This window comes from Parambassis ranga, chromosome 2 (genome assembly GCF_900634625.1).
Source record: "Parambassis ranga chromosome 2, fParRan2.1, whole genome shotgun sequence".
Classification (NCBI taxonomy): domain Eukaryota; kingdom Metazoa; phylum Chordata; class Actinopteri; family Ambassidae; genus Parambassis; species Parambassis ranga.
The window spans coordinates 8,552,799-8,572,235 of NC_041023.1; the positions used below are offsets into that span (position 1 = coordinate 8,552,799).

At 41.6% G+C, this 19,437-nt stretch overlaps 3 protein-coding genes across 3 annotated transcripts; 1 reads left to right on the forward strand and 2 right to left on the reverse strand.

Annotated features, from left to right (window-relative positions):
* Window positions 1-1,662: 1,662 nt before the first annotated feature.
* neu1 (neuraminidase 1) lies at window positions 1,663-4,584 on the reverse strand. The gene is made up of 6 exons (XM_028400915.1): window positions 4,327-4,584; window positions 3,837-4,026; window positions 3,345-3,607; window positions 2,753-2,935; window positions 2,316-2,535; window positions 1,663-1,994 (listed from the first exon to the last, which is right to left on the reverse strand). The coding sequence occupies exons 1-6, from the start codon at window positions 4,411-4,413 to the stop codon at window positions 1,774-1,776; spliced, it is 1,164 nt and encodes a 387-aa protein (XP_028256716.1). The 5' UTR covers window positions 4,414-4,584; the 3' UTR covers window positions 1,663-1,773.
* A 949-nt stretch (window positions 4,585-5,533) lies between these two features.
* On the forward strand, window positions 5,534-10,243 carry tmem268 (transmembrane protein 268). The gene is made up of 10 exons (XM_028400923.1): window positions 5,534-5,741; window positions 6,889-6,921; window positions 7,196-7,331; window positions 7,722-7,816; window positions 7,897-8,004; window positions 8,353-8,505; window positions 8,579-8,689; window positions 8,846-8,935; window positions 9,153-9,371; window positions 9,700-10,243. The coding sequence occupies exons 3-10, from the start codon at window positions 7,199-7,201 to the stop codon at window positions 9,865-9,867; spliced, it is 1,077 nt and encodes a 358-aa protein (XP_028256724.1). The 5' UTR covers window positions 5,534-5,741; window positions 6,889-6,921; window positions 7,196-7,198; the 3' UTR covers window positions 9,868-10,243.
* Window positions 10,244-11,800: 1,557 nt separating this feature from the next.
* On the reverse strand, window positions 11,801-19,341 carry prrt1 (proline-rich transmembrane protein 1). The gene is made up of 4 exons (XM_028399453.1): window positions 19,081-19,341; window positions 16,535-16,872; window positions 15,675-15,866; window positions 11,801-13,953 (listed from the first exon to the last, which is right to left on the reverse strand). Exons 1-4 carry the CDS (start codon window positions 19,097-19,099, stop codon window positions 13,777-13,779), a joined length of 726 nt encoding a protein of 241 aa, XP_028255254.1. The 5' UTR covers window positions 19,100-19,341; the 3' UTR covers window positions 11,801-13,776.
* Window positions 19,342-19,437: the final 96 nt, after the last annotated feature.

Genomic DNA, 19,437 nt, shown 5'->3' on the forward strand with positions numbered 1-19,437 from the left:
TGAAATACAAAAATGTATTAATAACCACTTTCAAAAAAATAACGGATGACTTAAAAGCATAATTGTATAGCGTGAGTTTTTGTTTTAAGTTAAAAAAAAAAACAATCGCCTCCTGTCACACATTTGCTCAGATGATTTATTTGTTGATGGATTTTATCAAAATGTCCTGGTTTAATATATAAGTAATATACATATTTTATATGGCTTGCAAAATGGAATACATTATTATTTATTTTGAATAAAAACTAGAGAAGCATTTCTCTAGTTTGATTGCTGCAGCTGAAGCATTGCTTTGAATGCTGATGTGAAGGATTGCTCTGAATTGCTGGAGAATCTGCAATCTGAATTTAATTTGCTGAAACACGGTTAAGAATTTAAAAAGATGAAGCTCTTATTTTGAAAAGTAGAAAATGTTTGAATATCAGGAAGATATGAAACAGACACTGCTGAAGACAAACAGTATGAAGTCACTGACCTTAAAGACTAGCCTGTTCTGTGCTGCTTTGCATCAATCAAACTAATATAACATAAAAAGTTGGGCTAAATTTAAACAAATTTCTCCATCATTTGAGGCACACATGCATTTTTCTCTTCAAACACTTACCTTGCATTATGACTACATACAGGCAATTCCTTTTAATGAAAAATAAAGAACAACTGTTGTGCAGAGGGATTGAAAAATGTCTTTAACAAGAATTAAAGCAGTTTGCAGTGGTTAGGAATCGTTTATTTATCCTGCAGACAGCAGAGAGAGTGGACCCACTTAAAACATCCAAATCCGAGTGAAGTGTGGACTGATTAACACAATATATTCTGCACAAGTACAAAAGAAGCTACTTTGGCCACACACACACACACACACACACACACACACACACACACACACACACACACACACACACACACACACACACACACACACACACACAACACACACACACACACACACACACACACACACACACACACACACACACACACACACACACACACACACACACACACACACACACACACACACACACACACACACACACACACACACACACACACACACACACACACACACACACACACACACACACACACACACACACACACACACACACACACACACACACACTTTTTTTTCCTGAAACCACTTGGACCGAGGAGGAGATATTAGTGATCATTCAAGTGCAGCACAGCATGATGTCAAAAAGCAATTAACATTATTTCACATTATCACCTGTTTTTTCCAAAGGCAATGATCACTTATATCATGTCTTAATAAAGAACAAAAGAAAGATCCTCATAATTATAAGCACAGCATAAGCGGCCTGTCACTTAACTATGCAGACATGTTCTGTAGTAAAGGTGCTTAAAATCTCTGTTGTATAAAATTAAGCTTTCGTACAGATGATACGGTCTGTAAAACATTTCCTCATATCTCCTGCTGGGTGATATCGCTCTCTTTCCTTAGTAATATCAAAATAATGTGGATGTGAAATTTTAGTATCAAAACACTTGACAAATTAGACAACAAAATCAGTGGTTTGACTTGACACAGAAAGATATGATGAGAAAAATGTATTTGGCAAACCACTCAACTGCAGAGCATCCTTTTTGCTGATTTTAATGTTTCAAAAGTCTCTTGTTTTCTTCCTGAGAAACTGGAGTACAGAGTTTTAAGAAGTTTATTTTTCCCTTATTAGGAGACAAGCACAGGTTGAAATCAAAAGGAGTCTCTTCAAATTGTGCCATTAATCATATCTGACCTCCTTCCTGTGTGCTCTAGAAGCCACCGTAGAGGTGGATCTTGGCGAATGAGATGGTTTCGTCATAGTCCTTGTGGCCCTTTTCATAGATGACAAAAATGAACTTGCGGTCCTCTACAGAACCGCTGTCCAGTGACGTGATGCTGGAGTAGCCGCTCGGACCTGCCCATATCTGGAGTGCATTTTTCACCCAAGATGAGCCGTTTGTCAGAGACCATCGTAACGTTAGGTTCACTCCTGACGGGGATGAATGGAGAGAGTTAGTTTCACATTTCGTGGACTTTACGTATTATGCTACAGTTTCCTGAAAGTCAGTGTGTGGGGATGAATAGTCAAAGTGCTCAGGTCAGCAATTTCTGTGTCTACTTTTGATAAAAGACACACCTAATAGTGTTAATCCCTTCATGTTGTCTGTGTCTGGATCAAAAAGTTGCTTCTAAACCATGCTAACAGACTACTAATTCAGAATTTTTACTCCTTTAAATGTCTTTCTTTTTACTTTAGAGACTTTAAAGTTTAGAGAAATAAAAGGAGCTTGTAACTCTTAGAAGTTCTTACTGTGCTGCTCATTGGAAGGGTTGGTAAAGTAGAGCACGCCGTCTTTTTGCAGAGCTCCAGCTGCTACAGCAGGATCCACCAGCTCATAGTCAAAGAACAGATCATCAATGGGCAGGGACATCCCGCCATCATAACTGCGCACCACCACACGGCACCGACAGTGATAGTTGTTCTGGTTGCGCACGTTGATGACGATGCTGCCGTCCATCATCTCAACTGGCTGCGGATAGAAAAGATGAATAATTAAAAAAATAATTATTATTATTAATTATAATTTGGTCCTCTAGAGGGCAGAAGACCACACAACACCAAGGCAGCAGGTTTCTGTACATCTGACTAGACTGACCACTACTAACCCCATTGTTGTTTTACATTTTTGCCTTGTTTCTTCAGTTACACTGATTTTCCTTTTTTTCTGGCACTGCTACAAGACGCACCTGGCATTCATCCGGGTTGAAATCCTGCGGCTTCTTCTTCTGGTTGTAAGGGATGCTTTTTAGTGCTGCGCCGTTGTACCAGTTTTGCCCGTGGTCATCGCTCAGGATGCAGAAAACACCGTCTCCCTCCAATGTTCCATGACCACAAACCACCAACCTCCCCTTTGCTGGACTGTAACGCTTCTGCAGTGCAAAAGACATGTTAACAGTAGAGATGCTAAATTCAGATTGTTATTCTTATATTGTTTAAAACATATAATGCAAGCTGTGATAACTTTTTTTTTAATTCAACTGGAAGTTGTTATGAAGTACTGTTAGTTTCACCTTGTGACTGCTCTTCCTCTTTGTGGAAACAGTTTGTCTGAGGTTTTATCATGAGGACAAATAAGGAGTGCCACTTTTTTAACAAATGAACACAGGTGCACATTATTTGGGCAAGTCTGCTGATAAATACTCTGACGGTCGCACTTTCTAATGCACTAAAAAGCACTGGCTCAGCTTTCTTTGTAACACTGTCTGAGGTGCCATACTACAAGTTGTTATACTGACCGCTTGAGGCACTGCTGTAGCTTCAAACCACCCACCCACTCACCTGGATGCCAAAGCCCGGCCCTGGAGCAAAGTTCTTGATTCCAAGCTGCGCTGAGAGGTTTTTAGGTTTACTCCAGCTGAGGCCGTCATCGCTGCTTTCCACCATCATGGTAGAGGCTGGACTACACTGGTAGAGATGGAAGCAGATGCTGTAGATCAGAATCACTGAGCCCACTTTCTCATCCACCACCACAGAGCCCAGGTTCAGGCCGTCAGGTTTTGAGCCATCATTAACAATAAAAGAAGTCGGGGACCAAGTGGATCCTGGAGGTGCAGTAGAAGAGGAAGAGAAGAATCAGACCTCCAGCCTGAATGTAACACACACACACACACACACATATATATATATATATATATATATATATACTGTCATATATATATATATATATGACAGTAAATGTATTTATCTACTTTCAAGACTGTTATTATGTTCATATTGACCATTTTTTGGACAGAGTCTGTGCTGCTGTTTGTGTGTCTTGGGTTAGTCTACCTTTGTCTGTGGACCGGCGCATTGAAATGAACTTTGCTCCAATGTCACTTGATGATGCCTTCCTGGCTTCAGCAAAAGCCAGCAGGCTTCCTTCGGGGGTGAAGGTGAGCAGCGGGATCCTGTAGGTGTTCACCTGACCCTGAGTGCCGCTCACCCATAGAAGCTGCTCCTCATACACCAGAGGGTCAATCTGGACAGCAGAGGAAGACACACAGAAGGAGAAACGATAAAGACAAGGGCAGGACAGTGTGATTCAAAGAATCTATGTACACAAAACCAGTTAGGACAAGGAGCTTTATCACCAGGATGCGTCAGGTTACAGTCAGATCCTCTCACTATCGATTCAGTAGTCTATATCAAAGGCTCAGCCAAAGAACAAATATATAATACAAATGTATATAGCTTCACTATACAAAAGCTGAACAAAACAACAAGGGCACGTTTGTCGTGTTTGTTTATGACATGGTATTTAGCAGAAGGTGTTCTGTACCTGGCCAGGGCTGAGGACACAGACACAGGCAGGCCACAGGGCGAGCAGCAGTAAACACAGAGCAGCGTGCCGGCTTCCTGCCTCCATGTTAGTTTCCTTGCGCTGAAACTTTCTTATTATTTTCTCCGAATGACCGTTAACATACACGCAAAATGAGTCCACAAAAAATAAAATAAAAGAGAAGAGGAGAGAAAAATAAAGGCGGAAGTCGACTCCTCAGCTTGTGCACGTCTGAGAACAGAGCGAATCTCTCGAGGAGGTCATATGACCAACGTGTGCGGTCACATGACCCCCCCCCCCTACGTCACTGAAAAAAATGATTATTTTTTTAATACAAGTAATTTATTATTTAAAAGTATTACATTCTATAATATTTATGCTTTATTTGTGCTTTGAAACAACCCGTAAGTACCTTAATTTTTTTTATTAATTGTGTATGTTTGTTTTAAATAACTCCATCCAGCTGCCCATAAACGAGCTATGAGTATATCCGGTCTATGGCTAAACAACTCTAGTTAGTCTGGATCAATCCTAATGTATGTATTTTATATAACTTGTTTTTTTTATTTATTTTTTTTTGCACAGTTATGAACACACCATTGACAGTAAAAACTAGGAACACACACATTGAATGCATTAGAATGCACTTGCTACTTTTATCCATAAGGGGGCAGCACAAACACTAGTCACCCACAGTGTGGGCAGTGCAGTGTTGAGCACAGTAAAGAGAATTAAATAAGGAATTAAACATCAAATATCACTTGATTGTCTTTAAATCTATTTAAATATATAGGTTTATTTTTAAATATGAACATTATGCTCTGTTTTTCACTGCTAATGAACAGTATGCAGCGTGCTATGAATGTATATTTGACTGGGAATTCAATATTCATGAACAAAACAAACATGTATCCCCTGCACGAGCCCCATTCACTCCTTGGACTTTATGAGTTAATGTGTAACATTTCCACTAAAGCTCTGAAGAAGAACCAATGAAAACAAACTGGTTTCTGTTTGTACCTGCCCGTAAAATACCAACTTTTCAAACAACCATCATAAAAAAATTCTAACACTGACTTTATTATGCTTCTCATCAGTCACAAAAAAGACACCAAGAGTTAAAACACTGTCTCAATAAGATGTTTTTAGTAATGTTTAAATAAAAATGAACTGAAAATCTTCCTGGCTGTGTGAAGCTCAGAACCACAAACCACATTCCTGCAGTCATGAGGCTGGTCTGATCTGAGTCACACGCTGAGAGAGGAGCAGAGAGAGGCTGAAAGCTGCATACGCCACAGTCTGCCGGGACGACATCACCACTTTCAAGGAAATCACTAAATGTGTGTTCATGTGCTTAAGGCCTACAATGGGAATGACAGCGAGGCTGATGTGGCGGACTTTGATCTGAAGTGCAGGTAGGATGTGTTTAAGTCTGTAAAGAGAATCCAGTTTGGATCATTTGTGTTGGTTTTGGTTTCAGTGACATTCACATGTGTGGTCTTCACGGTTTTGTACACGCTTTATAAATTAAGTTTTGTACACAAGGAAATGGAAGTCCCCCTTTCCTCGTGTGAGGACATGTTATTATGAGTCTGACACAAGTAGTTATACATGATCATCAGCGTACAGCAACCTGATATGAAAATATGCTGTTCAAAATGACAGATTATGATCTGGGTTTCTACTAATAAACACATCTGTGTGTCAGTGCAGCTTATTGTGCAAACACAAACAACTGCTGCTGCTTTCACATGTCTGTACTGGTTTTGTTTCTCCTCTTCAGCAGATGCAGTATAAACACAGTGAAACAAATGACCTCCATTTTGTGTTTTTAACTGAGAAAAATGAAAATGAAAGAAGAGAAAACAAGAAAGAGAAGTTAGATTGTAATCAGACATGACTGCACGGAGGTCTGAGTTTTCACACTTGCCTGCAAAAATGTGCCTCCATCAGGCAGCCAGGGTGTAGAAGGAAAGAGCTGCTGCTACTCATCTATCTATCTATCTATCTATCTATCTATCTATCTATCTATCTATCTATCTATCTATCTATCTATCTATCTATCTATCTATCTATCTATCTATCTATCTATCTATCTATCTATCTATCTATCTATCTATCTATCTATCTATCTATCTATCTATCTATCTATCTATCTCTAACAGCTTTTGAAATGTCATTTTGTACATTTTGCACTGAGGGCATTGCAGATACAACTGTAAAGACTCATAAAAATGTAAATTCACAAAAGTCTATTTCTCTAAGTGTCACCTTTCCATTCACGGAGAGCCCCATTTGTTCTGCCTTTGTGAGCAGATATTGTAATATAGCGCCATGCTTTCACTGCAGTGAAGAAAAGCAGAAGTAACGCAGTTTCCTTCCAGGTTTTTACACTTCTTGCTCTCTGTTATTTTAAGTTGAACGTGCTTAGCAGAGATAACGGCTGTGGCCTCTCTGAAGGGCTTTTTAAAAAGAGAGATTACACTCATCTGGCATGAATGCTCTGCTGTTGAAGTCTGTAATGTAGTTCACCAGCCTGTCTTTGTGATGTTTACTCCACAGGCCTGTCAGAAGGGCTCCCCAGCACCAGCTGATGTAAGTTTACAGACTGCATGCTGTTTAATGCTGTTATGTATTAGCCTGTCAGCACACAGTTTCAGTGGTTTGTACATGACTTTTAACTTTGCATTATTAACTTTAACCTAACAGTTTACAAAGTCATGTAAACTGTACAAGATTAGGTTTTAGTCTCAGTTTTGATTCTGTTCTTTCTAATTGTGTCATAATCATGAATGTACTTTTACTGTAACTAGCAGGGTTTGTGGAAATTACCCTTTTTCCAGCATTAATGGAGGTATTTATTCCATAGGACATGGTCACCTCAGAGATAATGGAGGACAACAATGGAGTTTTCCATGGGATGGAGGAGAGCGAGGTGGATGCTCAGATGGGACAAACCAGAGCTCAGGCACGGGCCAACAGCAACAGATCCAGCTGGTCAAATGGTGATTGATTTTGTTTTACATGCACAAAAAACAAAATGCACTTTTTGTTTTTATTTTTAGATTTTACATTTGATAGGCTCTGAACAGCATTCACAAGCTGGAAGAACCTAATTTATCAGTTCCTGTTTCCAGCAGAGATCATTTTACTTTGGAGCTTCTTCAGACTTTGTCTTTATCACTTACGTAGTTAACAAATCAATTTTGCTTGCTTGTCACAGAGTCTCACCTGCTGTCATGCTGCATGATCGCCCTGTTCCCACACCCACATGCTTTAGATACCACAAATATTCAGCCTGACATTAAGCCTGGTTATCATGATTGAACCACCAGGTTTTCAGTGAGGATTCATTACTCTCTCACTCTCTCTCTCTCTCCCTCTCTCTCTCTCAGGTCAGTGTGTTGTGGCAGTACCGAGCTTTTCAACTTTAAACCCCAGTTTTGATCTATCTCTGTGCCGCGCCAAACTGGAGAGGGACGGATTTGAGGTGAATACACGCACTGAAATACAATTATGTTTACATGCACTACAGACTGGAAGTAATGTATTTGTTTTTTATCCTGTTAGATTCCATTCAGTGACATGGAGGCTCCGCTGAAAACAGCTCTGGACGTCCCCTCAGTCAAGAGATACATGGTTTTCAACTCTGCTCTTTTCCATTTTATAATGGCACCGGTAAGATCTCTTAGGATTAAGATTAGGATTGCTTCCTGATCATATCCATTTACTTCTTGTTTTTGTGTTTGTTTTTTAAAGGTGAAGTGACACATCATTACGGAATAAACACTAAAAGCAGTTTAGTAGCTCTGCAGAGAACCTCTCTTTAGATAGACCTAATGGCATTGTTCACTGTAATCTTAGGAGATATGGCGGTTTCACATGCTTCTAGCAAGCAGAGCATTTATCTTTATGTGTGAAATCAGAGGAATTCTCCTACTTCTATCTCATACACATAGAGTAAATAACTCAGATTCCAGCAGTGAAAGAAAGCGTGAGAGATTGTTTCTTCTCTCCTACCACCAGGTGCTGTATGTGGTGTTATGGTGTGCAGTGTTCTCCACCCTCCACCTTTACATCACCGTCACAGACTACTGGGTCCTCTGTCTTTCTGTCAGCCTAGTCTCCATCTTCCTCACCACGGCCGTCATCTTTGTCCTTCACAACAGCAACAAGGAGGTAACTGCCATAGTTTTAACATGAGCTGTGATGCATTTCAGCTTTTAAATAACTTGTTCTGCTTCTGTGTCAGATCAACATGAACCTTGATGTCCGGTTGGTCCAGGTGAATGAGAGGATGGTGAGACACAAACTGCTGGTGGGCGTGGCCGACTGGGTGCAGAATTGCACTGGAAACATGCAGGTCGGTTGACTAAAAGCTTTGGATTTGTCTACTTTGTTATATGGGCTGATGTTAGTGTGGTATCCCGTAACACAGACAGACCAGCATGTGATCAGGTACAAGGTTCTGTGGTGATGTTACACCTCCTAACACTGTTGTCTACCTGTCTCTCTGCAGTTGTACTTCGTGTACTGGGACATGTCTCGCTGTTTGAGGGCACTAACTGAAACTTTAGAGGGCCGCAGCTTTGTGTCGGCCGATACTCAGGTGAGAGAGTCGAGAACATCTGCCACTCTGTTTGCCCTCCCCCTGCTTCATTGATTTTTTTGTGGAGCTCTCATGTTTGCCTTCTTTCAAAATCAATAGAAACATAATTCCAGCAGCTGCTGAAAGGAAATTTATCCAGACTTTAAATAAACATTGTACTAGTCTTTGCAGGGTATTGTGACAGCTCTTGCTCAAATCAATGTCCTACTTCTACTAGAAAAAACTGAAGAGGAAACTGTCCCATCTCGTCCTGGTGACCGAGGTCCCGTCCGCTGACCTCACTGCTGAAGAGTCAGACGTGGAGCAGGGCTTAGATGAACAGAGTCCTCTACTGAGGAATGAGGACACAGATGGCAGTACCTCATCCAGCCAGCAGGGGAGTGCTAAAGTCACTGCCAACTACAGCCTCATTCCTGATGCATCTTTACCTGCTCAGGTGAGAGAGATGATGATGAGCCTCATAGTCTAAATCCCAGGACCGTGTTGTCAACCCTGGTTTATTATAATAACTGTGTAAACAAACTGAAACTTCAATGCAACATTTAAACACTGTATTTATGCAGCTGTGGTCAGCAGGCAGGACCTTTCATTTTGGGTGTGGACAGATGGTCATATCCTGCTTGTAATGCAAAATAATTCGGAAAATCTGGTGTCACTGTCTGACCAAAGGTCTTTCTGCTGATTTCACAAGCCTCTATTATAAATCCTGGTAAATGTCACAGAAACAAAGGTAATGACTAAAATTAAACCGTTTGTTTTTGCAGGGCAAAGCCCACCAACTTCTGCTGACCTACAGTGCAGCTTACGTGAAGCTGCTGGTATCCGAGTGTCTGTCGGGACCATCGCACTACCGCTTACGACCCCAAAGGAACCACTGCACCACCGCCCCCCTCTGCCTTTGCCAGTATATCAAAAAGAAAATCCTTCAATAACAGAGCTCAGCAGGGGGCTGGTTCACAGAAAGGGAGGACAACACACACAGACCTTTAAAGGTTCTTGTATAGACAAACTGACATGTGGGAGTAATCCTGTGTTCAAGGACTCGTTTAGAGCCTCACACTGGTGGTTTTTGTCACTCCGGAGTCACTGTCGTAGTTTTGGGCACTGTTTTCCCTCCAGCTCTGAGTTTGTACCACCTGGACACTTGCTGGTTTGCACACTGTGACACTGAAAACACAGCAGCTGTAAAATAATACGTGTACACTTGTATTCATGATAATCACACCGTACTGTACGATCATTTACAGAAATAAATATATTGCAGATTCATACAAACATATTAAGAATGATTAAAATGATCCCAAAATACAGTAGTAAATACCATCTAATCTTTTGGCACCTCTGGGTAAATTGCTTCAGTTTATAAGTCAGAGCATCTTTCTTCTGAGCGCACTACAAAGCTAAAACAATTTTCTGCAGAGAAAGTACTACATTCATGTGTGTGTGTGTGTGTGTGCAGGCATTTACTTCCCAGCAGCTCTGAATATTACCAACCATCACCCATCAGTCCTGATGCTCTGATGGAGATGACAGCCCAGCGAGGGAGCAGCAGGATGACATAAACACACACAGCGAGACAGCTAGCATGGTCGACCCAGGGGAAGCTGGGACCGGGTGATGGAGGAGAGAGGCGTGCAGCATGAGGCCAAGTTAAACGATCACAGAGACAGTGACTCTCTTCGGGAGGCTAAACGGCCATCTGTGATCCTGAACACACAGGCTGGCTCAACTCCCTCCTTCTCCCTCTAACCTCTCTCCTCTTTCCTGGATATCGTATTTAAAGAGGGAATATTCACATTTATATCTGGTAAATCTGCAGATTTATCCACAGCTCTCATCGGTTTTATGAAACTTCATAATGAGTGATTTATTTATTTATTTTTTTACAATTTAAAAAGTTAGTGACAAAGCACAGCAAACCTTGTGACAGCATAAGTGCCACAATATTCCCTAACATTTTCCAAGCTAAAAGAAAGTGAATGGAACAATGTTGCTTTAACGCATTAACATGGAGGTCATACTTGTTTTGCAGTCGGCCCTCAAGTGGCTATTTGAGGAACTGTAGTTTTAAGCACTTGGCCTAAATTAAAGATCACAGGCTCTACTGACGAGAGACACTTGGGAGACAAATGTGTTTGTCCTCATTACCATGTCAGACTGCACGTTTACTTCCAATCAACACTGCAAACTGAGCGGAACAGCCGTGCTAAAGATTGGGGCAATAAACTACATGAAATGATATGACATGTTCCTCTTTATGTGACATGATAACAGGGTGGAGGATTAGAGAATACAGCCTGTTTACAGTGGAACAATAACAGTTTTTCACCATGTGTGAGTACCGTTTTCATGGAAACCTCCAATAGGAGATGCACCAGACACCACTGTCATTATGCCACTACAGAAAAAATCAATGTGTCATCAAAGTTATTAGACTGCATCCTCTTGAATGTGATTTACTGTATGTGAATTATATGTATATAATTCATCCGGTATAGGGTGGAGTTAATCATTTTCATGTGGTGCAGAATGATGATGACAACATGATTACAAAATGATCGAATAGGAAGAAAGAGAGATGCTGTAGTTCATGCTCTGACGGGGAGAGGAAAAAGAGACAGAGAGGGAGAAAACCGGGGCAACTATAAATAGCATCTGACTGATGAGGGAAAGAGGAGATGCCACAGAGACACAGAGAGGATGGAGAGGTGAAAAACACACCCGAAAGAATGAGACGTCGTCTTCACCGACGCAGCGTTCACAACCCAAAATTACTCTTTTATTCATTATTCAACTGAAGTCAGAAAACAACCAAATGCATGTGCAACAACAGCCATGACCATAATCAGAATAATAAACCCCAAGAGAACCACATATACATATCCAGCTGTTAGAGCAAACAGCTGCAGCTCGTATCAGAACAGCATACAGGGAGACGCAGCCTATAGTGCCAGATAAACTAGATATGCTAGAAGAGACTCACTGCCGGAGCCTCCTGTACAATAAAATACTAAACAGCACTGTGCTTCATAACACTGAGTATAACAACAGGGCCTATTCATTAAACAGGGAGAGGTGGAAGGCTCCACATAATGAACCAAATCATTAATTTGACATTTTATGTTTGGCTTTCTTGCCCAGATTTAAATAAGAATATAAATACACTGCTCCCACATTGCAGACTGAAGACAATGTAATAAAACCCACCTTCTAACAAGTGTAAATTTTAACACATCAGTTTTTAAATATATACACCAAAAACAACAATTTAGAGGTGTTGTTAGGTGGAACTATTTTTAACCATTTCAATTTCAGCCATCTGCTGTTTCATCCCTGATTGGTTTCATGATTGGAAAGGGTTTAATAATAAAAATAAAATATCATCATCATAGGGATCAACAGAGAAGAAGGAGGGAAGAGAATAGAAGAGATATGTTATTAGGTCCAATAACTCATGTGGCCAAAAGAAAGACAAAAAGAGAGAAGAGGAGGTTCAACTCGTTGGGTAAAGACTTCATAGAATGCAAAGTGCTACAATAAGTTAGAGGCATTAATATTTTCTCTTTCTCTCTCTTACTGGAAACATTCATTTCATATAACTCCTGAAACCATATTGTTCAAACTGTAACGTTACATCTGGTCAGAGCTACATCATGGAAATCCTACTCGCAGCTTGATGTGAGTCAACACTAAGTAGCCTTGATATTCAAGACAAATGGAAACAAACTGAGGATGACATGCAGAGTTATGTTGCGCCATAAGTCTACTGTTGCACTAAAGTTTCATAAAGAGTGTCTGAAATATTAAATAGCAAAAGATGTGCAACACAAAAAAGGCTAAAACACTGCTGAAATACTTGCAAAAAAACAATATTTGCAATACTCAAATACTTATTATCATCTAGGTTTTCTCCTTTTGCTTGTTTGAAAAATACTGCAGCACACACATTTTCAAGAAATGTTCCCACAGCTGGGAGACAAACTATTTTAGCACTAAAAGCCCATTAGCTTAAATTTATATATTCATCATGCACTATAAGAACTATGAATATACGCAGCGGTGCCGTCTCTTCTGGTTACTACAAAGTGCAATATCATCGTCATAAGATATCAAATTTAAGCCAGATTTAAAGTGTCGGATAGCGGCGACGAACTACCGATAAACAAAGTTGATGCATGGGTAGATATAGATTCAATTAATAAATAACAGATTTTAAATAAATAAAGCATATAATACATTATCATCTCATCCGGCTAAAATGTCCATGAGACACACAAACGTCCGATCTAAAATAAATATACTGTTTGGTTGGTCAGTCCAGTCTCCATTTGGTGCGATCACTTCCTCCAACACCTTTAGTGTCTGCACTGTAAGTCAGCACTGTTTCAACATGGCACGGGTTATGTTTTTAAATCAGAACACATGGTTTATACAACTAAAATGTGCAGCTAACTAAACTTTTATTAATTCAAGCAACTGTGAGGTTCCATATTTGTTCAAATATCTACACACACATTGACCTTTCACCAAACTACATTAGCAAAGAACTGTCAATGCAGGGAGCTTTGTTTACCTCCTGCAGCTTGTTTCTGAGTGTAAATATTAAGCAGCTGCTCTGCTAACACAAATACCAACAGCCACTTGCGTTTGAGCATCACCTGTCATTGGTTATTTTTGGTCATGGGTGTGTGTTTGGTCGGAATTGACTGTCTGTGTGAGAAATAGAGGCTGTACACTGAGGGCCAACAAGCAGAAACAGTTTGAGTGTGTTTTCAGTGCTCCAAAAGACTGAGAGAGGAGTTAGCAAGCTAAAATATGCCATAAATTTCCCCATCAGGACACTACGGCTCCCACTCGTCGTCGTGGTGCTGCGAGGCTATGATGACTACCACGGTGAGGATGGTGCACAGCACAATGGAGGCGATGCCAACAGCCAGGCTGATGAAGGAGAAGTTGCGTGCTTCACGAGAGGCTATTTCCGCCGTCACCATGTCCCCTCTGGCAATCGCCGTACGCACCTAAGTGATGCAGGAGGAGGAGAGGGTGGGGGTGGGGAGGGGTGTGGGAGAGAAGATAAATCAGAATATATGTTATGTAACAGTAGATACACGAGTGGGAGCAGGAGAGACTCTGAAACACCATGAATGGATCGATTTCACTGCAGCACGGGGTGAATGTGCAGAAAGAGGCCACTCCGCACAACATTAACACACTACAGAGGCGTACACAGCTCGGACCAGTGGGCCCATGCCTTGTCAGCTCAGCTCAACTCACAGCCAGCTGAGCGGAGCCCAGAGGAAAAAATCCATTCTGTCCCGTTGCACTGACAATGGTGCAGTTACGTAATGTGGTCTGTTGAGTGCATGTTGGTCAGCACAGAGATAAACAACAGACTTCAGACACCAGGACGGGGTTTTACATGTCAAACACTGAGCTCAGGTTAACCTAAAAGATCTTCAAAAAAGTCAAACAGATGAACTCTGTTCCACAAATCCGTCTCAGCCCCAACTACTGAGAAAACATGTGTGTTTGAACAAGCATTTAATCCAGTTATTTACCTGTGTTTGCTCACATAAAGAAAAAAATGTCACTTCCTGTTTTGCCATGAGCCATCGGGAATGAAGGACAGAAGGACAACACCAGGCGGAGAAAGAACATCTCCATTCCATATGTGTCAGGAGTATCAGAGAAACTCCACAGGATCTTCAACAACCATGACATCCCGGTCCATTTCAAACCGATGACAACACTGAGACAGAGACTGGTTCACCCGAAGGATAAGATTCCCAGGGAGAAACACAGCAATGTGATATATGCAGTCCAGTGCAGTGAGGAATGCTCTGATCTGTACATTGGAGAAACTAAACAACCACTCCACAGAAGAATGGCTCAGCACAGGAGAGCCACCTCCTCAGGACAAGACTCAGCTGTTCACCTCCACCTCAAAGACAAAGGACACTCCTTTGAGGACAACAATGTTCACATTTTAGACAGAGAGGAAAGGTGGTATGAAAGAGGAGTCAAGGAAGCCATCTATGTTAAGCTGGAAAAACCTTCCCTTAACAGAGGTGGTGGCCTCAGACATCATCTTTCTACCACATACAATGCAGTGATTCCATCCATTCCCAGGAAGTTTGCACATACTCACAGTAAGAACAAAGGGCTGTCAATCAGTCCCCCTCCGGCAGTTTCATAGTCGTTAGCCAGTCGTTAGACACACCTGGCCCAGTCAGCCAGAACATCACAGGTAAGTATGGAAACATTTAGTGCTATCGTTTTTAAGTTTTTTAAGTTTTACCCAGACCCACCCACTGAAGTCTGTAACCACATATAAACCATGTTTCCCCACCAAACAGTTAGAACTGATGAAGCTGCTTGGATGAGCAGCGAAACGTCTTCTAGAAAACTCTACAAGTCCAGACGCCTTGCTTCAATCTTCTCTACCATCGGGAATGATCGATTCTTCTTGACTCACATGCCGTAGGTCAGGCAGAAATAGGTCTGTTCTCTCTATTTAACATTTTCAGCCCATTGAAATAAAGGCAATTGTAAATAGTATCAAGAAGTATAATAAAATATCGTTGTCGGCCATTTTTAAGGATTTACATCGTCAATAATGACTAAATGGGATTCAAGTCACAAAAGAAGAACCAGTCTTTTTATGTGGCAATAATAATCTTATAAAAAGATTAAGGTGGTATTATGATAAACCCAAAGATGAAGAAGAGGCAGCATTAACCTGCACTGCTTTGATGATGGCGATGATGCCTGTTGGCCAGAAGCAGCAGACGGTGGTGAGGACAGCGATGGGTAGGTAGTCATGTGGCGGTCTCCGGTCCATTAAGGTGATGCTCGGCGGCATTTGCATGGGATGAATTTGACCAGGCGGAATACCTGGGTGAGCTCCTCCGGCTGGCATATAGGGCTGACCCTGAGCGGAGAGACAGAGAAGAGGGAAGACAAGTGTTGTACAAGAGCAGCGTTCCATTCCAAAGACATGGGAATAAGGTGATGAGAGGGAAACAAATAACAGCAGGACACTGATCCTGTTAGGATTACAGGCTTCTAGGAGCAGGAGGGAGAAAAAAGACTTTATTTGTTTTTTTTTACTGCAGCCTCTGACTAATTTAGATGATTTTTTTAGGTAGTCGTGCTGGTGACAAGAGACATCAGAGGGAAACAGAGCAAAAAGCTCTGACGATTAACCCCCTGTGCTAACTGGACATCTACCAGGTTCTGCATTTTAGCCACCACCTTCCTCCATAAACTCAAGATTTAAAGCTACAGTGCGGAATGACTGTCTCCCCCTGCTGGCTGTGAAGGGAAACACTCATTCTTGATGGGCTACAGAGAGGAAAGAGCTCAACTTTGAACAGATCTAAGAGAGTATCTTAAAGAAATGCATCATCTGTCCACTTTGATTACAAACTAGGCAACATCTCAGGGTTTTGGATTTTTTGTGTAATCTGAGAAGTATAAAGATTATTTATTCTCTAAAAATAATGCTAGATAGCTAACTGATAAGAGTTACCACTGATGGTAACTGACTGTAAAATATTAATTAGTAAAACAGAGACTGCCTGAAGCCCTCAGACTCACCGATGCCATGGGGTAGACAGGTACGTAAGCTGTGCATGGCTGCAGCTGAAGCGGGTAGCCCGGGTGCAAGTACCCCACTGGTGGGTGAGGCATGTTGCCCCCCGGGCCTTGGGTCTGGACGGTGTAGCCCTGTGGGGCCCCAGGAGGCCCTAACGGGGGGCAGTGGAACTGAGTTTCTTGGAGGTATCCCTCTGAGCCTGGAGGAGGAGGTGGAGGAGGGTAGTTGGGCTGGGTGCCCGGTGCAGGAGGCATGTTGGGGTGCTGGGGCACGTTGGGGTCTTGTGGGCCCGGCAGGTAGGGAGGAGGCTGCATGGTCTGGCGGCCAGAGTCATCGAGCCCTGTGAGAAGATGAAGAAGAAGAAGAAGAAGGATGATAAGAGGACACAGCTAGGAGAGTAATCAGAAATAAATAATAAAAAGCAGAGGAAGAACAATAAAAGATGTAAGAGTGAGCGTTATCTAACTGCTGCACGTGTGTCTGGGTGTTGAATGTCTTATCTCTGCTGAGGAGGAGAGAACAATTACACAGACCACAGCTTCAAAAAGGATCCACACAGCCTGATATTTTCCAACCTGTGTGCTAATGATGACAGTGATTGACATTTTCAGTCCCAACAAAGAAGAAGAAAGGCGTTTTGCTCTGCTCCTCCCTTCATGTTGATGATTATTAGGAGTTTGAAATGTGACATTTCAGCTGAAGGAGGAGAACCTCCCTCCATCTGCTTTTAGGATGGTAGAACATTTTCACACCTCTGCTCGCTTTGTGTTTGTTTTAACATTGAAAATGACTGATAGGGTGTCGTGTTCTCACAGTAGGGAGGTGGCTGAGGTAATCTACTCTGACAAGGACATGAGGAAGGAGGAAGAAGAGGAGATGGATGGAGGAGGAAAAGTGGGGACTGAAGAAGGAGAGCAGGAGGCAGTCAGCGAAAGCAGCAGCTGAGTGATGAGGGATGACAACTTGTGCTCGGGGACCAGCTTTACGTAACAGTCCTCGACTCTGTCACAAGCAGGAAGTGGACCAGAAACAGACAGAGGGGAAAGGAGCGAGCGTGAGGAGGTAAGGGCCATTTAAAAGGTCATGACGTGGCGAGGAGATCCAGGAGAGCAAGCCTGTGGCATCTGTGTCATTTATATTTGAACATGATGGCGAATTTTCAGCTTATTTCTGATCTAAAACAGGAAGCAACAGACAAAAACCTGACACTGATAAAGCGGGCATCATATCATAAAAGGCCTGAAATGTCACAATAACCTGCACTTGGTTAAATGGAATAAAGAGAAATTATTGATTTTATTGATATGCAAACGTATTGACCGATGTTATGTTTCGGTAAATCTCGACACAACCTGAGTTCACACTGTGCTGTTTTATTTTTTTTTTTGGTGTAATTCACAACATACTGGAGCACTTGAGTCATGTACCTGTAGCAGAGCTATAGAGGAGAGCAGTGGTCGTCATGGAGACGCAGTAAGCTACAACATCAGGGAGGACACATTCACCATCTAAACTGTACCTTCAACTCATGCCTCATCAGTCACATAGAAATTATATGCTATTTGTACCCTGATACTGAAATACAGATGATTCACAAATGGGTATAGTTTGTGATTTTATTCTCTGTTTGGTGGAAAACAACAATTTCACTTGTCACAGTGTGTTGACAACTCATTTAGATGTATTGATTGCCAATAAATTAGCACCACAGCAGTCACATATTGACTCAGTCTAGCATCCAATACTGTATGTGAAAACAAAAACAAGACAATAAAACACATATAAGCATATATTATATAAAAGTTATTATTCAAATATACTCAGATAGGTTTGTAAATATTTGACGCTATAATTCCAGGGTGATTTTAAAATTATAGTGTGCTTTGTTATCATCAGTGGATGTTGTTGTTCATGTTGTGTAATAACAGTCACACATTTATAAGTAATTTATATGTAGAGAAAACTGCGCCTGCTCAGCTCTGATGATAAGATCAGGTGTCATCATTGGCTTTATTTTATTTCTTTAAATGTATTTATCTTCTAAAGCTGCAGCTTACCCAGGATGGACTGTAAAAAAATGAGAGGATTATTAGTCCAATAAATGTTATTAAACACGCTCAAGTAAAGGCGTGCACGCGCAAAGGACACCCACTTCACGTCTACATACTGGAGATAGATGTACGCGGGCCTGTGCGTAATGAGACAGAATGATGAACAAATATCCTTTTTAATTAAAGGCAACCTTCATATTTAGGCAGAACACTAATAAAATGTCCATTAAATTCACAGCTTGCTGTTAACATACAGTGTAACAGCGTGATTTTAAACTCTCCATGAACATATTTAAGGCCTGTGGTCATTTTTTTCCCCTCTCCTCATGCTGCACCCACACAGCGGCGCATCATCCTATAGAAGCAGCGCGGTGCTGATAAAAAGAAAAAAGCGAATGGAGATGTTGACAAAGGGGGGCAGCAGAAGAAACATGAATGTAGGACAAAGAGATAAATGGTTCAGGAGTGTTGCAGTCAGAACAATTAAAAAGCCTTACCGTGCTTCTCAGACGACATGCCTTCCGATCTTCTGTCCTCCTCCTCTGATCGGATGTATTTCTCCTCCAGCTGCTGGTGAAAACCGTTCCGTTCGTGCGCAATGGTGCAGACTTTTATTCCAAACGCGTGTAACCCATCCTCAGGATGCCTTCATCTCGTTAAAAATAAAACTTGTTTTCAAACTAAATCCTGCTCGGTCAGCGCGCACAGGTCTGCTCAGTATCCCTCCTCTCTCTCTCTGTGGCTGGTCGTCTGATAAGGTTTCTCCACTAACGCGTCGCCGTACATTGAATTAATGAGACATGGAGCTATCGTTGTCTTAAAGGGACAGTCAGGACTGGGTGAAAAAGCACAGG